This window comes from Callithrix jacchus, chromosome 6 (genome assembly GCF_049354715.1).
Source record: "Callithrix jacchus isolate 240 chromosome 6, calJac240_pri, whole genome shotgun sequence".
NCBI lineage: Eukaryota > Metazoa > Chordata > Mammalia > Primates > Cebidae > Callithrix > Callithrix jacchus.
The window spans coordinates 104,234,750-104,256,542 of NC_133507.1; the positions used below are offsets into that span (position 1 = coordinate 104,234,750).

Below are 21,793 nucleotides of genomic sequence, written 5' to 3' on the forward strand. Positions count from 1 at the left end.
CAGCAAAGCACATGGGGATTGCCGCGGGGCTCACAGTGAATGAGCCACCTTTAAGACTGAAAAGTCGTTGACTAAAACAAAAGTCCCTCCAAAACTTTGCCTCACCAGACAGTTGCTTCCCATGTCGCACCTCTGTGCTGGCTTTTCTTACAGGACATTATTCCCGGAATCATGCACTGGAAAAGCTTCCAGTCCCTGGTTCTCTCCTCCCTGCCAGACCCCTTCAAGATGGAGACCACGAAGAGGTGAGCACGCTCGTCCATTTGTTCACAAGTATGTGTGCCCCACAGATTACAGAAGCAATGATACCCAAAAGTTAAATGCCAATAATATGTCAAACCATGCTTCTAAAGCATGAGGGAAGTTTGCTAGGGAGAGAAATGTGATGATGTGTAACCGATTTTTATATTTGGAATATATCTTAATTGAGATACAGTTTTTTGAAAAATAATGTCCTAGATGACTAACTGGCAATGCTTGAGTACAAGCAGACAGCCAATCCATTTAATTCAACTGAAATATTCACGGTCAGTCTTTTTAAAATCCATAAATTGACACCTGGGTGACAGAGAGAGACTCTGTCTCAAAACAAAAACAAAAAAGAAAAATATTATAAATTGCCAAGATTAGCCTTCCACACCCTCTGTATCCAGTTCCAAAGGATCCACGGCCCTCTCATGCCACAGGCTGGCATTCACTGTGAGCCCCACAGCCATCCCCACACAGACACAGCCTTGCTCCAGATACACACTGAGTAGATCAGAATATTGCTGGATGATGAAAGAAGAAACTTAGAGTGACTACATTTTTGCTAATTTGCTTATATCTCTTCAAAACCTTAAGATATCAAACGAGTAGACTGGTGCCTTTTCGTTAGACTCTGCCTGGCCAATCGCTCACTCCTGAGCCCTTGAATTTGCTTCTTCAGTCCACTGTCCTTATAAATAAAGCTAAATGAGTGATTGGTGAGCAGACATGCCTAGTGTCCCAAAATGATTATCATCAGCTGTCAAACGAAGTTCCGATCCTATAATCCAGAATGAGGCCCACCCCAAGGTGGCAGAGGCCTGGCATGCCCCCTAAGCTCTGCCACCAACCAAGATCAGCAGGTGATCTTTACACACCCCCAGCTCCCACTCGTGTAACCTGGATCCTCTGACTCAGAAACTCACCAGGGAGGCTACGTGACCACCGGGAGCCATGTGGCCTCAGCCATGCCCCTTGGCCAGCTTTTTGGGTCCAGTACTCTTGTCAGTAAGACAAGGGGATTGGACTTGTTGCAAAGGCCCTTCTCAGCACTGACATTTTAATTTTAGTGGGAGTACAGGAACTCACCCAACGTGCAGCCATCCCATATACACCACACATCCACCCACCCCTCCCCAGGTATTCAAGGAGATAGTTGGAATCCGGGTTGTGACTCCAGAACACTGAATTTGACTTCCTCCATCCTCTCCATTGAAAGGCTTCATTGGAAAGCTCTTCCTGAACTAAGCCAAATGCAGCTGTCCGTCCAGGCTTTCCCATGCGCCGTCCCCTTTGGGTCACTTCCTTAGGGCTTCTCTACTCCTCTCCTTTGCCTGAAGATTAGCATGTGGTAAACAGAAAGCATCCAGCGTAGGATTTGGGACATGACAGGAGCTCAAAAATATGATTGTTTCCAATTATTACTTCATCCATTCTTCATCCACCATGTTGTCATCCCAAACTCAGCATCCTTGTTCTACATTTTTAGCATATTTCTAGAATGCTAAATCTCCAGAACTGGCAGAAACAATGGCATCAAAGAAAGAAGGAAAGCTTTGGCATGGGAGAGACCTGCCTCCATTGTACACTGGATGTATCACCAGCTCTGTCCTTGGGCGAGCTGTGTACTAAAGAAGCCCTTGGAGCAATCGTCTCCTCCTCTCGGAGACAGAGGCAGTGATGGCATCCTCACATTTGTGTGTGTGTGAGGATGAAAGTGCAACGATCCTGTGAAGCTTCTACCATCACCCTGGTGCAGGCTTAGTAACTCCTCTCTCTTCTACGCTCCTTTCCCGCCCACTTAGCATCGCAGTCACTCTGTCACCACCAGATGGCGATAGTCCATCACCACAGTGACAGACTGCCTCATTTTGCTGCGGGGTGAGGATTCTTCAGAAATGATCTACGCAAATGGGGTTTGGGGACTGAATAAGAAAAATTAGGAATGGTGAGAAGTGGTGACCTGCTGAGCGTGTCCACCCGTCGTCAGCATGTAGGGTTCTTAAGAATCAAGAGAAAGCATCCTATTTTCTTTCCAAAGCAATGTCCTTGGGGGGAAAAAAAAACTCCCGAGGCTGCTCTTTCAACAAGCCATCAGAATGCAGTTACCTTGGGCTTGAATAACCATGAATTAAACATGAACTCTCCATGAATTAAAGAAAACTCTCAAACCATGAGTTGTTATTTTCAGCTTCTGTGCCTGAGTGCTCTGTTGGACCATTTTGTTTCAAAATAAACTGCAGTTGCATAACAACTCGTAAAATCAAAAGAGGATTCTGTATTTCCTTAGCATGGATTACCACTGGATGTAAGACTCTAGGTCTTGTTTTTATTTCTGAAAACAGATACAAAATAAGAAGTAATTCCTTTTTTTAAGTTGTCTTAGTTTCTTTGGGCAGCTATAATAAAATGCCATAGATATAATTTATGAACAACAGAAATTCATTTTTCTCACAGTTCTGGAGACTGGGAGGTCCAAGATCAAGGCACCAGTTGACTTGGTGTCTGGTGAGGGCCAGCTTCCTGGTTCACACATGGTTGTCTTCTCACTGTGTCCAGACATGGCAGAAAGGGGAAGGGAGCTCTCAGGCTTTTTTTTTTTTAAGATGAGATATACTATCTTCCACACTGGAGTGCAGTGGCATAATCATAGCTTCCACACTGGAGTGCATACTATCTTCCACACTGGAGTGCAGCTTCAAATTCCTGGATTCAAATGATTCTCCCTCAAACTCCCAAGTAGCTGAGATTATAGGTGTGCCTCACTATGCTCGGCTAATTTTACTTATTGTAGAGATAGGTTTTTGCTACGTTGCCCGGGCTGGTGTTGAACTCCTGGCCTCAAGCAATCCTCCCACCTCAGCCTCCCAAAGTGCTGGGATTACAGACGTGAGCAATGGCTCCCAGATTCTCAGGCCTCTTTTATAGGCACTAATGCTATTCATGGGGCCTCCACTCTTATGACCTAACCACCTCCCAAAGGCTCCATCTCCAAATACCATCACACTGGGGGTTAGGTTCTTGTTATTTTTAATGTAAATAGGGATAGGGTCTTGCTAGGTTGCCCGGGCTGATCTTAAATTCCTGGCCTCAGCTGATCCTCCCACCTTGGCCTCCAAAAGTGTAGGTATTACAGGTATGAGCCACTGTACCTGGCCTGAGAGTTATGTTTCAACATGAATTTGGGGGAAACAAAAAATTCAACCCATAGCAACTTCCTACAAATGATATTTCAACTTTGCAGCCATGTCGCTTGAATAAATTAGCTATTACTTACAAGGTTTCCCTTGTATCTTTGGCCCCTGACAACTGTTTGTTGTTAAACTCTGCAATATAGTTATTTAGTGTTTATTTATTCCAAGCCAGTTTTGTATTTGTAATAACTGGAGCAGTTAATTTATATCTTTGCTCTTCAGTAAACTCAGAGAGAATTTGTTAACTCTCTATGGACTTCCGTAAAATCTGAGCATCAGTGACAACTGAAGAGATCGTCTATACCAGTACTTTCCAGACCTTCTGATTTCATACATGAGCAAAATGTCCAGAAGAACTTTGGAAACTGCCTTGGGTTTTTCAGGGTTTTACTTTATCAAGTAAAGACATTAAAATTAAACAAAGCAACAGCTGGGCACAGTGGCTTATGCCTATGATCCCAGCACTTTGGGAAGCTGAGGCAGGAGGATCATTTGAGGTCAGAAGTTCGAGACCAGCCTAAGCAACATGGTGAAACCTCATCTCTACTAAAAATACAAAAATTAGCCAGGTGTGATTGTGGGCACCTGTAATCCCAGCTACTCAGGAGACTGAGGTAGGAGAATTGATTCAACCCAGCAGGCAGAGGTTGCAGTAAACAGAGATTGTGCCACTGCACTCCAGCCTAGATAACAAAGTGAGACTCCATCTCAAAAGAAAATAATTAAAAATTTAAAAAAATAAATAAAACAAAGCAAAACAAATTTTAAAATGCCCAACCACCATCTACTGTCATCACCATTTCAATTTTAAATGAATATATTAACACAAAAAAAAGTGAGAGAAATATGATCTCAGAATTTTAAAATTGGGTAAGTTTTGCTTCATGAAAAACTCCTGGTTGTTGCCATTCCATTGTTCTAGACCAGCCTGGTCCCTGGCGAGTGGCCCAGAACCTGAACGTGTCAGTCCCTCTTCTTAGTGGAAATTCCCTCTGACTACACACGTTCTAATGTAAAGTTTGGTAGAATTTTCTAATAGAACCTGGATCATCTGTCATGAAGTCAGTTACTAATAGGGCTAACCTCTGTCTTGGGGCCCAGCTTCCTTTTGGTGGAAAATGGGATTAAAGACCAAAATCTGGGTGCTATGTGTACACATTGCTACTGGGGGAATTTTGTTTCTTGGCCTGTTCAGCAGACAAAGTCAGGGATACACACAAATACACACACACACACACACACACAAAGAGTGTACACACAAAGATATATGCAACATACATATATATGTAATGTATATTCATATAAACACACATATACTCATACATATCCATATTTTAGAAATCATGTATTCACACCAATACCTACAGTTCCAGTCCATATCCATGGAGTTATTGCTTGCTTTCTGCCATTCCATATTTGTATGTCCCTTATTCCACTGTGAGAACCCTGGCTTCTAATACATTTACTTACTCAATTTTATAATACATCAAAAATCATTTCAGAATTGATTGATCCATAGCCACCTTTATTAAACATGCAAAATAAGTTCGATTTGTTTGCAGGTCTCCCCTACCCGCTTCCACCCAAGTCTGTAGGTATCTAGTCAAATACTGTAAGTTACTGGGTGACTTCTTTTTCTTTTCTCTTTTCTCATCCCTTTAGCTCGCTCGCTCGCTCTCTCTCTCTCTCTCTTTCTCTCGTCTTTCTTTCCTTCCAATGTGGTTATGGAATTTCTGTGAAATATTATTATTTATTTCAGTTTGTTTTCAGTCTTTGTTTTTTATTTCACTTTCTTATCAATTTAATTTTATTTTTTCAATATATTGAGCATTAACATGTTTTCCAAACTCAAAACTACATAAAAGTCATACTCAGGGAAGTGTTGCTCCCTCCAGCCCCTGGCAGGTAGCCAGCTTGGTCTTCTAACATATCCTTCCTGTGTTTCTCTTTGTGATGGTAGGCAGAATATTTTTCTTTCTTATTTTCCCTTCTTTCTTATAAAAACAGTGGCATTCTGATATGCTTTTCTGCATTTTTTCTCCACTTAATAATGTCTCCAGAAAGTCACTCTATATCAGCTCACAGACGCTTTCCTCATTCTTTTCCCATTAGTCAGAACGATGGTGCTATAATTTTTTTTCTCAGCGAGTCTTCATACTTGGCAAGCAGGTGCTTTTTTGCACAATAACAAAACAAAGATAAGAATCTTATCTCAAAGACAAATGTGCACACACAAAGGAGCTGTCAGTTAATCCCTGCTTTCCATTCCTGCCTCCTGCCCTACCTTCAGCCTCAGCCTTTCCAGCATCTGTGAGGAGGTCTGTTTCCTTCCAAATGTGCTCCAGGCTCTGTCGTTCTTCACTGTTTTTCATGAGACAGGATTCTCTAGGATTCTAGAAATGTAGTCCAGAAAATGACTGAAAACTTTTATCCACATATGTCTTTTCTCCTGTTCTCTTTGCTGATGTATGTTCAGTTTTTATTCCTTCTATATCATCTGAAATGTGTGTGTGGAAGGAGTTGAGACCCCAGAAAAAGTGCTCATTCAATCCACTTGAAGCAAAAGTCTGCTACCAAGTTTTAAAATAACAATATGTTTTTTCACCCCTCTCAATTCCTTTAACATTCTCAATAGCCAGGAATTTTTAAATAAAGCTCTAAAGTTACAATACTGAACAATGCATAGGGAGATGGGAGGAAGATATGAAAAGGAATAGAATATCTAAGAAGGAATATAAAGGAGGGAGAAAAATACTAGGACCAAAAGTAACTATTTGTATTAGCCTGTCCTTGCATTGCTATAAAGAAATACCTGAGATTGAGTAATTTATTTTTTAAAAAAAAGAAATTTAATTGGCTCACGATTCCATAGGCTTCCACGTACAGGAAGCACGGTGGCTTCTGCTTGGCTTCTGGGGAGGCCTCAGGAAACTTACAATCTTGACGGAAGGCAAAGTGGGAGCCAGCACCTCACATGGCCAGAGCAGGAGGAAGAGTGCAGGGGAGGTGCCACACACTTTTAAACAACCAGATCTCATGATAACTCACTCACTCACTGTCATGAGAACAGCACCGAGAGGATGGTGCTCACCCATTCTTGAGCACTCCACCCTCATGATCCATTCACCTCCCACCAGGCCCCACCTCCAACACTGGGGATTACCATTCAACAAGAGATTTGGTGGGAGTACAGATCCGAACCATATCAGTATCTAATTATACCCATCCCAGAAAATAATACAATTTTAGACACTACAAACTGAAAAATGCTATGATTCTCTTTTTAAACTCCAGGAAATGTCATACTTGGCAACATTCTCCCAGGTTTGACTGGGGCCTATTGCATCCCTTGCCTTTGCCTCTGGAAACCATAAATGGCTTTTCAAGAGTGAGGAAGGACAGAGTAGCAGAGGCCTCACCAGTGGTAAAATAAAAATGCTTTAGAAAATGATGTAAAGACCACAGGACTTCCCTGTGACTCTGTCTTTGACTATGTGTGTGGTTTTTCCACAGCTGCGACTCCTTCAATTCATTTATGCTTCCAATAGAAGTCCCTGCCGTTCTTGATGCCCTACCAGAAGAAGACAGACTAGAAACAGTTGAACGGTATTTTTTTTTACCTTTGTCCTCTAATGTCTGTTTTTCAAAAATATGTGAGGTACTGTAAAGCACTTCAGAAGAGCTCAGAGTTCCTGGGCTAGCAACTCAAATGAGAAGATAAAGCTAACGCCCATTCATACCACCACCCAGGTAAGATGTTAAATTCCTGGTGGAGAATTGACAGTCTCTAAACTCTATGATTTACTTATGTTTAGCTGTTCGAGGAGCTCAAGGGAGAGGCGATCTGAGTTGGTGCTAAATGGCCTTAGAAGGCTTCAGTGGTCACATGGACTTGCGTTAGTATGTGAAAGATGGGTAGAACTTGGATGGGCATAAAGAAATCCAGTCCAGCGTCCAGGCACGGTGGCTCATGGCTGTAATCCCAGCACTTTGGGAGGCTGAGTCGGGCAGATCACGAGGTCAGAAGTTTGAGACCAGCCTGGCCAACACAGTGAAACCCTGTCTCTACTAAAAATACAAAAATAAGCTGGGTGTGATGGCATGCACTGTAGTCCCAGCTACTCGGGAGGCTGAGGCAGGACAATCACTTGAATCTGGGAAGCAGAGGTTGCAGTGGGCCAAGACCATGCCATTGCACTCTAGCCTGGGTGACAGAGTGATACTCAGTCTCAAAAAAAAAACAAGTCCAGAAGCAAGGCACTTAAATTTTATTTTACTGATCAGCATCCAACAGCCAATGAAAACGGTCTTCAATCTCCTGTCGCTATGCTCATTTATACCTGATGGCTACAGACTCAGCAGCAGAGCTACGAATGGGAAACCTGAGCCAAGCAGGAACCCATGCCCTTGTCCCAGGGCAGCTTCTCCACCGTGAGCATCACAGCATGCAGCATTTGCATGTCCAGCTCACACGTGTTTCCAGCTGGTTCACCTGGCATTGCCCCATTTGCAAATGCCTCTAGATCTGAGTTATTACTTTCTTCTTTTTAAAAATATACTTAGCTACTTATTATATCACCACATAATTTCAGGAAGAAAATTAGAAAGTCCATATGTTTTAAAATAGATACTTTCTACCAGGCAAAAGTAAAATTCATTTAAATTTTCTAGTTTAATTAACCAACATAGAATAAAGTTGTATACAAACTCATCTCTCGTCAAAATTAGATTCCATTAGAAGATTATAGAACACCCGAGATGTTGTATAGAATAGTGTGATGAAGGGCTAGGCAGTGGGTTCAACACCACCACCCCCCACCACCACTCACTCACAGTACACCTTGGGCAAGTGGCTTCACCTCTCAGTGCCCCAGTGTCCTCATCTTCAAAATGGAATGATCCCAGGACCCATCTCATGGGTGGCTATGAAAAGCAAATGAATTAATACATGTCAAATGTTTAGCTCAGTGCCTCATACATAGTAAGGTTTTGATAATTAGATATACTACCATTAATGACCTTGGTATTCCAAAACCCTAGCCCAGTATCTGACACTTGGTAGGCAAGCAACAGCTCACTTTAGAATAAAGTTGTACCACCCAGTATAAGAATAAGTGAAGATAGGCCGGGCGCGGTGGCTCACGCCTGTAATCCCAGCACTTTGGGAGGTCGAGGTGGGTGAATCACAAGGTCAAGAGATCGAGACCATCCTGGTCTACATGGTGAAACCCCGTCTCTACTAAAAATACAAAAAAATTAGCTGGGCATGGTGGCGCGCGCCTGTAGTCCCAGCTAGTCGGGAGATTGAGGTAGGAGAATTGCTTGAACCCAGGAGGCGGAGGTTGTGGTGAGCCGAGATCACGCCATTGCACTCCAGCCTGGGTAACAAGAGTGAAACTCCGTCTCAAAAAAAAAGAATAAGTGAAGATACATGCTTAGATTTCCAAAATAGCAAATGAAGAGGTATTCATGTCCCAAGAGGTTTTCCTCCATCCATGTTATATCTCAAGTATAGATGAATAAATACTTCTGATATTTTTAATTTTTTATTTTTCATGTCTTTGGGGGTGTAAAGGAATACTTGGATTTGCTGCTGTATCTGTGACAGCAGAGTTGGGGATTAGCACAAAGAGGGCCACCAGCCCTGCATGACAAGAGCTCTGGCACATTAGGAAGACTCGGTCCCAGAGTTCCTCCCTACCCACTATTTACTGAACTCCTATTACTGAAGACCCTTTTCTTTCGCTTTGGGCTTTGTTTCAAGTACCTCTGGGGAGGGAACATTTTGAGTCTCACTTATGACTCTGTATAAATTCGCCAGAGCCTTTTGAGAGTTCAGGTTGAGGGGCAGTGGCAGGAGAGGTGATGGGAATGAGAAGACTCCCGGTCCAGTGGGGAGGCCCTGGAGAACACGAGGGAGGGGATGGGTAAAAAGCTGGAAACACAAACGGCCAGCTAAGCTGCTTTACCAGAAGCCTGATGCTCCCGCATGCTTTCATTTGACTGGTGTGAAGTACTGGCATGAAAGTTCTGGACTCTGATCACCGTTCAGGCCAAGTGCCCAGCCCCGTGCCTGCCTGATCATCCTGCATTTGGTTCTGACTCCCATGCCAGTAGCAGTTACCTGGGATTGCATTGCCTTGAAGTGAGTGGAGGAAGTGTTTTGAAGTATTGCCATATTTCTGTGGCAAGATGGATGTCTTCATTTTTATTTGAGATGTGGCTCATGAATGAATTGTGCCTATACATGGTCTTTGCTTTCTCACTTTGCAAATGAAGCTCTTAGTATTTAACTCCTGTCACTTATCAAAATATTATAGAAACTACAGATGGTACCTGGTTTGACTTATGATTTTTCAACTTTACAGTAGTAGCATGAAAGTGACTCTCATTCAGTATACTCCTCGACTTATGATGGGGTTCTGTCCAGATAAACCCATTATGAGTTGAAAATATCATGAGTCAAAAATGCACTTTCAACTCGTGGTATTTTCAACTTATGATGGGTCCAATGAGACCTAACCTCATCCTAAGTCAGGGAGCATCCATATGTATCAATATATTTTTCTGACTGTTTCTTTGACATCGGCAAAGGGTTTTAGGTGTAGTTTAGTGAGACAGAACACAAGGACAGTAAGTCAGGCAAAGCAGATGTATGACTCACAGATAGGCAGCAAGAATAAACAGAAGCCTAGGATCCAGGGTGAGCCCATCCACTGAGGCTTAGGAAAGGTGCCCAGGGCAGATGCAGTCTCATCTGCATGTGTCCCACATTGCATCACAGCTGAGGGACCCCTTTCCTTTGGGTTTCATTCCCTGAGTGTCACAGGGATCGCTGAGCTTCAGCATTGCAGAACATCCTGTTCTGGGAGGAACAAGGACACAGCCCTGTCGTTTATCTCAGGATGTTGCATTCTCAGTACCTCCTGTTCAAGAATTGCAAGCCAGAGGGGGAACAGCTGGGTTGACCAAGGCCATCTGAGGACAATGGACAGCAACACTGCCAATCTCCACTCCTTACCTCCATCATTCAAAACTGTTTTCATTCTTAACATATCCAAACTTTTGCGTTCTAAATTACACCATAAGCTTTGATATAGCAAAGAAATCCTGATAACTCAAGCACTGATAGCTAATTATCACTGTCATGGTCAGACTAGCGTCACTGCCAGCCTGCTTGTGATTGCAGGAAATGGTTTATTACACACCAGGATATGGCATCTTTCATACCAAATATACTCGAAAATAACTATTTGTTGATTACTATTTCTATTTTTTCTTTTATAAACACATTCTATACTGATAGTTTAAGTACATTTTTACAAGTGAGTAATCAGTTAGTGGAATCTTAAATATGTGAGGCAAATAAGACCTGCTGGTGTGCAGTGATACTTGGCAACACCTGAGCTTCTAGACCTTGGACTCCAGATCTGAAAAGGAATGTTGAAGTGCCATCTACTCAAATCACTGCATGATGGCATTTCTTGAGGTTGCTGCAGCCAGGGTGGGGTGATCCACATCTGCTTCAGCTTCTTTCTGGTCAGGCCCACTGGGGAGATGTTCAGCAGATCCAAACATACTCAGCTCCTCTATTCAGCACTGATGTGCACACTATTTTGACTCAATTTCCTCGTCTTTGAAATGGGAATAGTTGTACCTACTTCATAGAGGGTTGTCAGAATTAAAGGAGGTGCTGATGCTGATGGGGAGAGTAGTAATTATAATAACTAACACTCACTGAACATTAAATGTGTGCCGGGGAGTACTTTGCAAACAGTCTCATTTAATCCTTATGATGAGGTCTTATTATTATGCCCACCTTTGAGATAAGGAAACTGCTAATGGGAAGATAATGTTTGCAAAGCACCAGCATAGTGATTTGCATACAGCAGCTACTCGATAAATATTAGCTTTCAATCTAATGAGGCTAGAACAACTTTTGCAAATTTCAAGGGTATTTTTCTTGATAGAAAATTGCCATGCCCGCCTCTTTTTATGTATATCTCTGCTGAGTGAAGTGCCCTGTTTGTAATTCCAGAGTTTGAAGCATTTGTTGCCCTTTGTTGATCTTGGAAGCATTTCTCTAATTGAGTGTAGTGAAGATGGGTGCTGTCCAAAAATTTGTTTTCCTGTTCTCCTAAAGTCCTAGCATCATTGAATACCACTAGAGGTTAAGTTTCCCAGCCTCCCTTGCAGTTAAGTTGTCCATTTTACTAAGTCTTTGCCAATGGAATGTTAGCAGACAAGATGTAGTCCATTACTGAGGTCAGCTCTTAACAGAGTGGGCATGTCTCCTGCACACCCTCCCTCCCCACTTTGCTCCAGTGGAAACCCAAACATGCAGTTGCCCAGCTTGAACCATCGAACAACAAAGCTCTAGACCAGAGGTCAGCAAACGATGGCTCAGAGCCAAATGTGGCCAATCACCTACGTTTGTAAATAAAGTATTATTGCAACACAACCACACCCATTCACTTATGTGTTTTTCTATGATTCCTCTCTTGCTACAACCGCAAGAAAAAAATTGTGTAATTGTAACAAAGACCATATCACCCATAAACTCTATAGAAAAAGTTTACTAACTCTTGCTCTAAGGGATAGCAGACCACAAAAAGATTGAAAACAAAAAACTAGACTATCTAGAAATAGATTTTTTAATTTTAAAGCCATTGTGGGCTTTCCAGTTGTCTTCTTTGCTATTGATTTCCATTCTAGTTCCATTGTGGTCAGAGAACATATTCTGAATAATTTCAGTCTTTTGAAATCTTTCAGGCTTTCTTTTATAGCCCAAGATATGGTCAATTTTGGTAAATGCTTCATGTGCACTGGAAAAGAATATGAATTCTGTAACCCCCATTTTTTCAAATTACTATTTATTCTCTGGTTATAAATAACTACTATCACGCCTACCATTGTTTGTTGGTGGAAAGCAATTTATCAGCCTTATGCTTCTTTTAATGTAAACAACGAAAGTAGATGGAACTAAACTTGAATACCACAAGAATTGCATAACTCCTAATGATCACAATATTTCATTCTATTTTTACATTGGGAAGGAAAAGCAGGTCCCACTAAACATCTTATTACTTTGCAGTGAGCTCTGTGAGCAAAATATAGAAGTTATGTTGACTCCAGAAATGATCAAAGTGGCATTTCCTATGTTGAACTGCAAGGACATCAGGAAGGAGAAGTAAGTGGATGCTTTTTTATGCTTTATTAAAAGGTAACCTCGGATGAAATTTGTTCTACATTAAGTACAAAATTATCATGTTGTCTGAGTCTAAATAGCTCAATCTTTGAAAGAGATACATTTCTGATGCTTCATATATTTAGATGTGTATTTTATTTTAGGCACAATTACACTCCCTGAAATTTTGTTAGCAAGGAAGCCTTTAAAAACTGAAATCCATTTTTCCATGTGATTATCAACCAATTTCAGGGATATGTTTGTTTCTTATTAATAACTGATTGAGTTTCATTCAGCATAAGGAACTGGCCCTGGAGCCAGACCATCTGTAGCTGCACTGTTTATCACATATAAAATCTCGAACCAAGTTATTGTCCTTATCAACTGGGCCTCAGATTCCTCATCTGTAGCATGCAGAAAATAAAATCTACTCGTCACAGGGGAAATGTAAAAATGAAATGAGATGCCAACCATGGAAGCACGTAGCCACTTGCCTGATGTGAACCAGAGCTCAGTAAATGTTCTCTCCTCCTCTCCATGAGGGGCTAACGAGCCAAGCAAGCATCATCCTTCGAAAAATTCATTCAAAAACACAGTTAGAAGCATATAAAATTTGTTCATCTCCATTGTAATGAAAGAAATACAAACTAAAACAAAAAAAATGATTTTGAAGAATACTTTTTAATGTAAACAATCACCTATAGTTCACGTGGTTTATAACTTTGAAATTCCATGTATAAACTTTATTTTTATTCTTTTTTTTTGAAAAATGTCTTTATATTATTTTAAAAATTTAGAAACAATCCTACTACCCAAAGGTAGTAACATACATTTTGATGTATGATCTTCCAAAAATATAGATATATATTTATATGTATATGTTATGTATGTATTTATATTTTTAACCACGTGTATGGTTTAAATATATTATATGGTTAAATATATAAAAATATATTTATAATATTAAATATATATAGTTAAATATATTTTTCCATATATATGGAAATCATCATACATGATTGAAAATATAAACACAAATGGTTTTAACAAAATTCAGTCATATTATACATATTGTTTTCTCTTCTGCACTTTTATTTAACAATTTATCGTAAGTACATATTATAAATATACATATAAATTATTGTATTTCTCTGAGTGGATGTACCATAATTTATTTAACCAAGAATCTGCCAATGAACATGTATCAATAGTGCTGCAGCAAACATCCTTCTACCATAATTCCTTGAAAACTTACCAGACTGTTTTCTTAGGATAAATTCTATATCAATGCACATTTTAAAATTTTCATATATATATGGTTCAATAACCATCCAGACATTGTGTTACCATCTCTTCTACTAGTAGAGGTTAGAACCACCTGCATTCAAATGCCCTGGACAACATAGAATAGTGTCATATTTATTTTCATCTTTATCAGTGAGGCAGAACTTTTTTTAATTTATATATTTTATTGCACTTTGGATTCTGGGGTACATGCAAAAAACATGCAGGATTGTTGCATAGGTACATATACGGCAATGTGGTTTGCTGCCTCCATCCCCATCTCCTATATCAGGCATTTCTCCCCATGTTATCCCTCCCCAACTCCCTTCCCCCTGCTGTCCCTCCCCTAGTCCCCCCCAACAGACCCCAGTGTGTGATGCTCCCCTCCCTGTGTCCATGTGTTCTTATTATTCAACACCTGCCTATGAGTGAGAACATGCAGTGTTTGATTTTCTGTTCTTGTGTCAGTTTGCTGAGAATGATGGTTTCCAGTTTCATCCATGTCCCTACAAAGGACAAGAACTCATCATTTTTGATGGCTGCATAGTATTGCATGGTGTATATGTGCCACATTTTCTTTGTCCAGTCTATCATTGATAGGCATTTGGGTTGGTTCCAGGTCTTTGCTATTGTAAACAATGCCGCAATGAACATATGTGTGGATGTGTCTTTATAATAGAATGATTTCTAATTCTTTGGATATATACCCAGTAATGGGATTGCTGGGTCAAATGGAATTTCTATTTCTAGGTCCTTGAGGAATCACCACACTGTCTTCCACAATGATTGAAGTAATTTACACTCATTCCCACCAATAGTGTAAAAGTGTTCCTATTTCTCCACATCCTCTCCAGCATCTGTTGTCTCCAGATTTTTTAATGATCACCTATGTATATCCTTGCACCCCAGTGGGTTTTGACTTTTTATCCAATTTGCCAGTCTGTGTCTTTTGATTCGGGCGTTTAGCCCATTTACATATGTGTGAATTTGATCCTGCCATTTTGATGCTAGCTGGTTGTTTTGCCCATTAGTTGACACAGTTTCTTCATTGTGTCAATGCTCTCTACCATTTGGAACATTTTTGGAGTGGCTGGTACTGGTTGTTCCTTTCTATGTTTGGTGCTTCTTTCAGGAGCTCTTGTAAGGCAGGCCTAGTGGTGACAAAATCTCTCAGCAATTGCTTGTTCATAAAGGATTTTATTTATCCTTCACTTAGAGCTTAGTTTGGCTGGATACAAAATTCTAGATTGAAAGTTCTTTTCTTTAAGGATATTGAATATTGGCCCCCACTCTCTCCTGGCTTGTAGGGTTTCTGCTGAGAGATCCACTATGAGTCTGATGGGCTTCCCTTTGTGGGTAGCCTGACCTTTCTCTCTGACTGCCCTTAGCATTTTTTTCCTTCATCTTGACCCTGGTGAATCTGATGATTATGTGCCTTCGGGTTGTTCTTCTTGAGGAACATCTTTATGGTGTTCTCTGTATTTCCTGGACTTGAATGTTGGTCTGCCTTGCTAGGTTGGGGAAGTTCTCCTGTATAATATCCTGGAGTGTTTTCCGGCTTGGATCATTCTCTCTGTCACATTCAGGTACACCTATCAAATGTAGACTAGGTCTTTTCACATAATCCCATATTTCTGGGAGGCTTTGTTCATTTCTTTTTACTCTTTTTTCTCTAATCTTGCCTTCTCATTTTATTTCATTGAGTTGATCTTCAATCTCTGATATCCTTTCTTCTGCTTGGTCGATTCGGCTATTGAAACTTGTGTATGCTTCTCAAAGTTCTTGTGTTATATTTTTCAGCTCCATCAGTTCATTTATATTCTTTTCTAAGCTGTTTATTCTCGTTAGTATCATCAAACCTTTTTTCAAAGTTCTTAGTTTCTTTGCATTGAGTTAGAACATGCTCTTTTAGCTCAGAGATGTTTGTTATCGCCCACTTTCTGAAGCCTGTTTCTGTCAATTCATCAGACTCATTCTCCATCCAGCCTTGTTCTCTTGCTGGTGAGGACTTGTGATCCCTTGGAGGAGGAGAGGCATTTTGGTTTTGGGCGTTTTCATCCTTTTTGTGCTAGTTTCTTCTCATCTTTGTGGATTTATCTACCTGTGGTCTTTATAGTTTGTGACTTTCAGGTGGTGTCTCTGAGTGGATGTCCTTTTTGTTGATGATGAAGTTATTTCTTTCTGTTTTTTAGTTTTCCTTCTAACAGTCAAGCCCCTCTGCTTTAGGACTGCTGGAGGTCCACTCCAGACCCTGCTTGCCTGGGGATCACCTGTAGCAGCTGCAGAACAGTAAGGGGTGCTGCCAGTTTCTTCTTCTGTTATCTTTGTCCCTGAAGGATACCCACCAGATGTCAGCCTGAGGTGACATCTTTGGATATACAGGGGTTGGGGAATTCCTTGAGGAGACAATCTGTCCTTTATAGGAGCTCAGGTGCTGAGCTGTGAGCTCTGTTGTTCTGTTCAGAGCTGCTGGGCAGGTACGTTTAAGTCTGCTGCAGTGGAGCTTATAACCACCTTTTTTTCCCAGGTGCTCTGTCCTGGAAAGGTGGGGCTTTATTTATAAGTTCCTGATGTGCTGCTGCCTTTTTTCAGAGATGCCCTGCCCAGCAAGGAGGTAGCCTAGTCACAGTCTGCCAGCAGAGGCATTGCTAAGCTGCTGTGGGCTCTGCCCAGATGCTGTGTGAACTTCCTTGCAGTTTTGTTTATAGAGGTATAGTTAGAACTCCCTCAGTAATGGCGGTCTGCCTCAGTAATGTCAGACTGTCTCTGTAATGGCAGACTGCCTCTGTAATGGTGGACTGCCTCAGTAATGGTGGACTGACTCAGTAATGGCAGACTGCCTTGGTAGTGGTGGACTGCCTTGGTGATGGTGGATGCCCTTACCCCCACAGAGCTGGACTGTCCTAGGTCCAGCTGTGCTTGCTGTGAAACAGTCAATCCAGAGTGTTTCAGATTGCTGGTCTTTGTGGGAGTGGGACCCACCGAGCCAGATCACCTCTCTCCCTATTTCAATCCTCTTTTTCAGTTGAATGGGCGACTCTGTCTCCCAGGCATTTCAGGCACCAGTTGAAACAGCACCCAGATTTGTGTGAGTTCTTGTGCAGAGACCCACTGCACCAGCTGAAACAGCTGTGCTGGAGACTCGTGGCACTTTTCCGCCCGGGAATCTCCTGGTCTGTGGGCAGTAAAAAGGAAATGTGGTGATCACGCACCCTCTGTGTTCTCGCTGGGAACTGCACTCAAGAGCTGTTCCTATTTGGCCATCTTTGAGGCAGAACTTTTTTAAAGACCATCTCGTTATTTTAGTTTTAATTTCTTTGTTTACAAGTTATACTAAAAATTTGTCAATGCTTTTCAACCATTTCTCTTCTTTGAAGAGGGACTTTTTTGGCCTATTTTGCCTGTATTTCTTCCTTATTTGTAGGAGTCCCTCATTTATTAATGATAATTACCCTTTCTTATACATGTTGCAAATTTGTTTCGTCAGTTTGTCTTCTACTTTATTGTGGGGTGCCTGCCTTTTCAGAAACAAATGCTCACATTTCTTAGAGCAGTATGACATCTCTCTGGTTTATCTGTGATAGTTCCAGAGACCTGCGGCAGCCAACACTGCTCAGAAAATAGACTGGCATTTTCTAGTAAAAGTAAATGTAGGAAATGAAATTTTAAATAGAATTCCAGTAAGTGTCTGTTTTGATCAGTTAATTAGCTCAGTGGAATATTGTGTTCTACTACCCAGCATATAAAACCTCTTGCACCTCAACACGGATGCACTTTGTGTTCTGCTTCAAGTTTCAAATAACTGACCCAGGGTTTTAAATGATTAATTTAAATATTGCCTCTGGACACAGACTGGCTTGCCCCCCAGGAGCAAGATAATATTCAATACCTATCTACTCACTTGCTCTTTTACATGAGTCTTCACTCCTTATACCATGGAGCTAATGTTGAATGACATTTGGTTATCAAATTATTATTAAATGAAATAGAACATAGTACTTTACATATTCACCCAAAGTGGTATATCATTTTTTACATATTTTAGTACTTTACACAAAAAAAAAACTAACAATGAACTGTAAATTTTCTGCACACCAAGTCAGCTTCTAATTTTTCAAAAATACATGTATACATTTCATACATTTGCAATAATTGGCATTTTTAATTTACCTCTTTGGGAAGTAAAATTATTTTATGTGCATGTTTTATGCATCAAAATTGTCAACATAATTGTCATTTTATTGGCTGCATAGTATTTCAGCAAGTTGATATTCCACAGACCATTTTCAAAAGTGATTTGGTTCAGAAACTCTCTTCAGCTTACGTCAAGCCTAATCCTGTGCTCAGTTTTTTCCACCTCTCTGTTCTTAGTTTTTCCCTTCCTCACCTCCACCTCTCAGCCAGAAGCCAACAGAGTCCTCCCTGCCAGACACACACGTGACCAGAGCCTGGACAGACAGGGACAGAACAAAAAGAACACATCAACAGTGTCCCATTTCCCCATGAAGACTGTTCTTTATTTGGTATCTGGCCAACATTTATTTTCATGGATGCAAAGAATCATCTGCTCTCACTCAATGACTGAAATTAACCAGAGAGATTCTTTGCTGCCTGGACAGCGATCTTGGCCCTCTCAAGACCCAGAGGTCAATCACATTCCCCATAAAATGTTCAAGGAACTGTGAGACGGTGACTTCAGTTGCTGACACATCATTCAGCACTCCTTAGATCAACACAATATTACTCAATCATTATTATCTCTAAGGGGAGACAGGATCTACATATATTTAAACAGGATTCCATAAAATGATACCAACTAATTTCTTTAATTATGTGCATTAGGGAACATTCTAATTATCCACTTTCAGATATTTCTGGTTTTCCAAAACTGTCAGGCATTGGCCAGCCATGTCACCCTCTTTAGAAAATGTCTCAGAAGCACTTTATTTTATATTGGATTCTTCTATTGCCCAAGCAGATCATATAGCTGAGTTCACAATCTTTGAACAAGATATCTGTCCTTTCAACCGAAACACTCATCATTTCCTCACAGATACCTGGATTCTGGTGAGCGCCAGGACAGTCTCTGAGCCGGATCTCCATCTGCATCCTAATCCTTAGCGACAGCCCACCAACAGGCAAACAGGCCCCTAAGAAGCCCAAGCCCTCCCCATCTCTCAGCCCTCTGTCTACCCCGCATTGCACTCCTCAATTGATAGCCTCATTTTACACCTCATCCAGTCAAAGTTCTACCCAGCAACCCCGGCCACACCAGCATCAGCCTTGGCTCCATGTCAGCCACTACTTGGTCCAGGAGCACAACCCTCCCTTTTGGTGCCCACTCTTCTGGAGCCATTGCCAGAGTCAGAATAGTGTGTATCTAGCTCATTCATAAAGATGGAAAAACAGCCAGCATGGACTGAGCACTCAGAAGACGTCACACTAGGATCTCTGTGAATAAGATCTCATCTCACCTCCGCTACAGTGCTGTGAGATGGGAATTACACCATTCGTACATAAGGAAACAGGAGCTCTGGATGCTTAGGTAACTTGCCCATACTCAGAAACGGATACAGCTGAGACCACAAGCCAGATCTGAATCATTCATAAGCTGAGTGCTTTCTCTGGTAACTATCACTAAATGTGGTGAAAACCTTCTTTATATATTAAACAAAATGCTCCTCCGTCCTTCACCTGCAGTGCTCAGGGGGTGACTTGCATGGTATTATTAAGTGTCCTCATGTTTCCTTCTTGTTTTTTTTTGATACTCAGAGAAGTGAAAGATCAAGAACAACCAGCAGAGAAGGCAGGAGAGAAGGTGCTTAAGGAGATGAAGAATCTGCGGGGCAAAGCTCTCAACACATGCCTGATTCTAGAATGAAAGTCACCAGTAGGTCAGTCCCTCCCATCTGCTTTCTGCGGGCCTCTGCGGCCCCTTGCATCCATTTACATGCCAGCCATCTCTGCAATTAAAGTTTCTAGAGAAAAAAATGAAATATAGAGGATGTATATATTTTTAAGTGATCATTATAAATCTTATATTTAAAAATAAAATGGCGTTAAGATGATGACAGCATTGTTAGCTTCTTGGTACGGAGTTTAGTGCCGGAATGCTTTTCAGCAACGCATGATGAGAGGCTAAGAGCCAGGCACTGACAGCTGCTTCTGAGGGTGTTTTGGAGGTGTGATGGGAGAATGGCTTTGGGGAAGGTATGCCGTCCCACCTCTGCAGAAGGCACCACGAGATTTGGCTTTGGAAGGGCAGCACTGGTATGAACACTGGCTCTCCAAGTAGCTGTGCAGGTGGCAGGTGCTGGCAGGGGGCCTGGACCTGTAGAGGACACTGCAAAGTGACTAGAGCTTGCAGACCAGTTTCCCAGGAGGATGCTTTCCTCCTGGGAATTCACAGAAGCACCTGGAGCAGGAGGGCATTGCAAAGGAGCCATGCGTTCCAGTTAATACATGTCAGTAAAAACCAGGCCTCAGTTGTGTCTATGAACATGACTGCTTTTATATTCACAGGCCAGGAAGGCTGATTACATTGGGTTGTGTTAATAATAATCCATAATTATCCAAATATATTTGGATGGATTTCCTACACTCATTTTTCTGTGAACACATTTAAATAGCTGGTATCAGATTGTATGTTTGTAGTCTTCATTAACTCATTGAGTCTGACATTTTTCTAGAATTTGTTATTTCATCATAAAATCTAAACTCTTTAGGGACAAGAAACCCTATTTGAGGTTGGTCTTCACATTCTTTAAACAAGTAAATGTTAAAGACCATTTCCTTGTCATTCAATACAATAGGTAAACAAGTGAGCATAAGTCTCCTAACCCCATTTTTACAGCATTTGTCTTGAACAGCGTCCAGTCTAGGTGCAGAAGAGGAGTTTTCATGACTCAGTTATGCACTGAGTCTCTGGAAAATGCCCTGGGGTGGGGGGAGGGGCACACCAACAGTAGGAGCAGAGCCCGGTAGCCACTGGGTCGCCAAATAAAACCCAGGATGCCCAGTTAAAGTGGAATTTCAGATATGCAGCAAATAACATGTTCTTGTATGTCCCAACCATATATTTACTATATGGAACATGTGGCACTAAAAACTTAGTCATTGCTTCTCTGAAATTCACATTGGACTGGGCATCCTATATCATCATTGGCTGATCAGGGAACCCTGCTCAACACTCAGTGGTGTTTGAGAGACAATGTGTGAATGAATGATGGAAGGCTGGAATGATGGAATAAGGTAGGAGCCACAGTTAACACAAGATTTGTGGGTAAGGCACCAGGCAAGCTTGCTGATCACTAGGAGCATGATTTGTTTTTCCTGGAGTCTACCCAGTAGCAGACCCTCTGCGGACTAGAGTGAAGGCTGCTCCTCCGTCTTTCTGCCCTTCCCCGAAAGAGACGCTGTGAGTCCTGCACCACAGAGGAAACCCCAGGGATAGAAGTTATGTGACTCCTGAGCTGGAGAAGACCCTAATACTTGTGTGACTTCAAGGCCTGGGAAGAATTCGAGGGACCCTGCGCTCCCAGGACACAGAGCTAGTTGGCAGTGCTGGGCAAATGGGCTTGGGCTAGTGACAGGGACACTGCCTGCCACATCTTGAGGACAGCAGAATTCTCATTCCAGAGTCACCCACAGTGGCCTCTGTGTTTTCTTTCTCTGCTTCCTACCTTCCTCCTTCTCCGCCTCCTCTTTCTGCTCCTCCCCCTCCTCCTTCCCCTTGTCCTCCTCCCCCTTGTCCTCCTCCTTTTCTAAACTACCAATTTGCCCATGTCATCAGCTTTGGGGATAAAATAAGGTTGCATTAATTTTACTACTCAAAGTTCACAATTTCTATTTCTCACCCCACTTTTGACAAAAATAGCAGGCT

At 41.6% G+C, this 21,793-nt stretch overlaps 1 protein-coding gene across 5 annotated transcripts in view; it reads left to right on the plus strand.

The window, feature by feature from the left end:
* The window catches only part of CFAP221 (cilia and flagella associated protein 221), a 110,610-nt gene extending 90,631 nt beyond the window's left edge, over positions 1-19,979 (plus strand). For 4 of the 5 annotated variants that reach the window (XM_035305087.3, XM_002749523.7, XM_008999025.6 and 1 more), the window contains exons 21-24: positions 154-245; positions 6,954-7,046; positions 12,535-12,630; positions 19,684-19,979. In XM_035305087.3, coding sequence (XP_035160978.3) covers positions 154-245; positions 6,954-7,046; positions 12,535-12,630; positions 19,684-19,792 — 390 coding nt within the window. In that variant the 3' untranslated portion in view covers positions 19,793-19,979. Of the gene's footprint in view, positions 1-153; positions 246-6,953; positions 7,047-12,534; positions 12,631-18,964; positions 19,539-19,683 lie in introns of all 5 variants that reach the window. The other variant, XR_004744728.3, reaches the window with a different exon arrangement.
* The last annotated feature ends 1,814 nt before the right edge of the window (positions 19,980-21,793 follow it).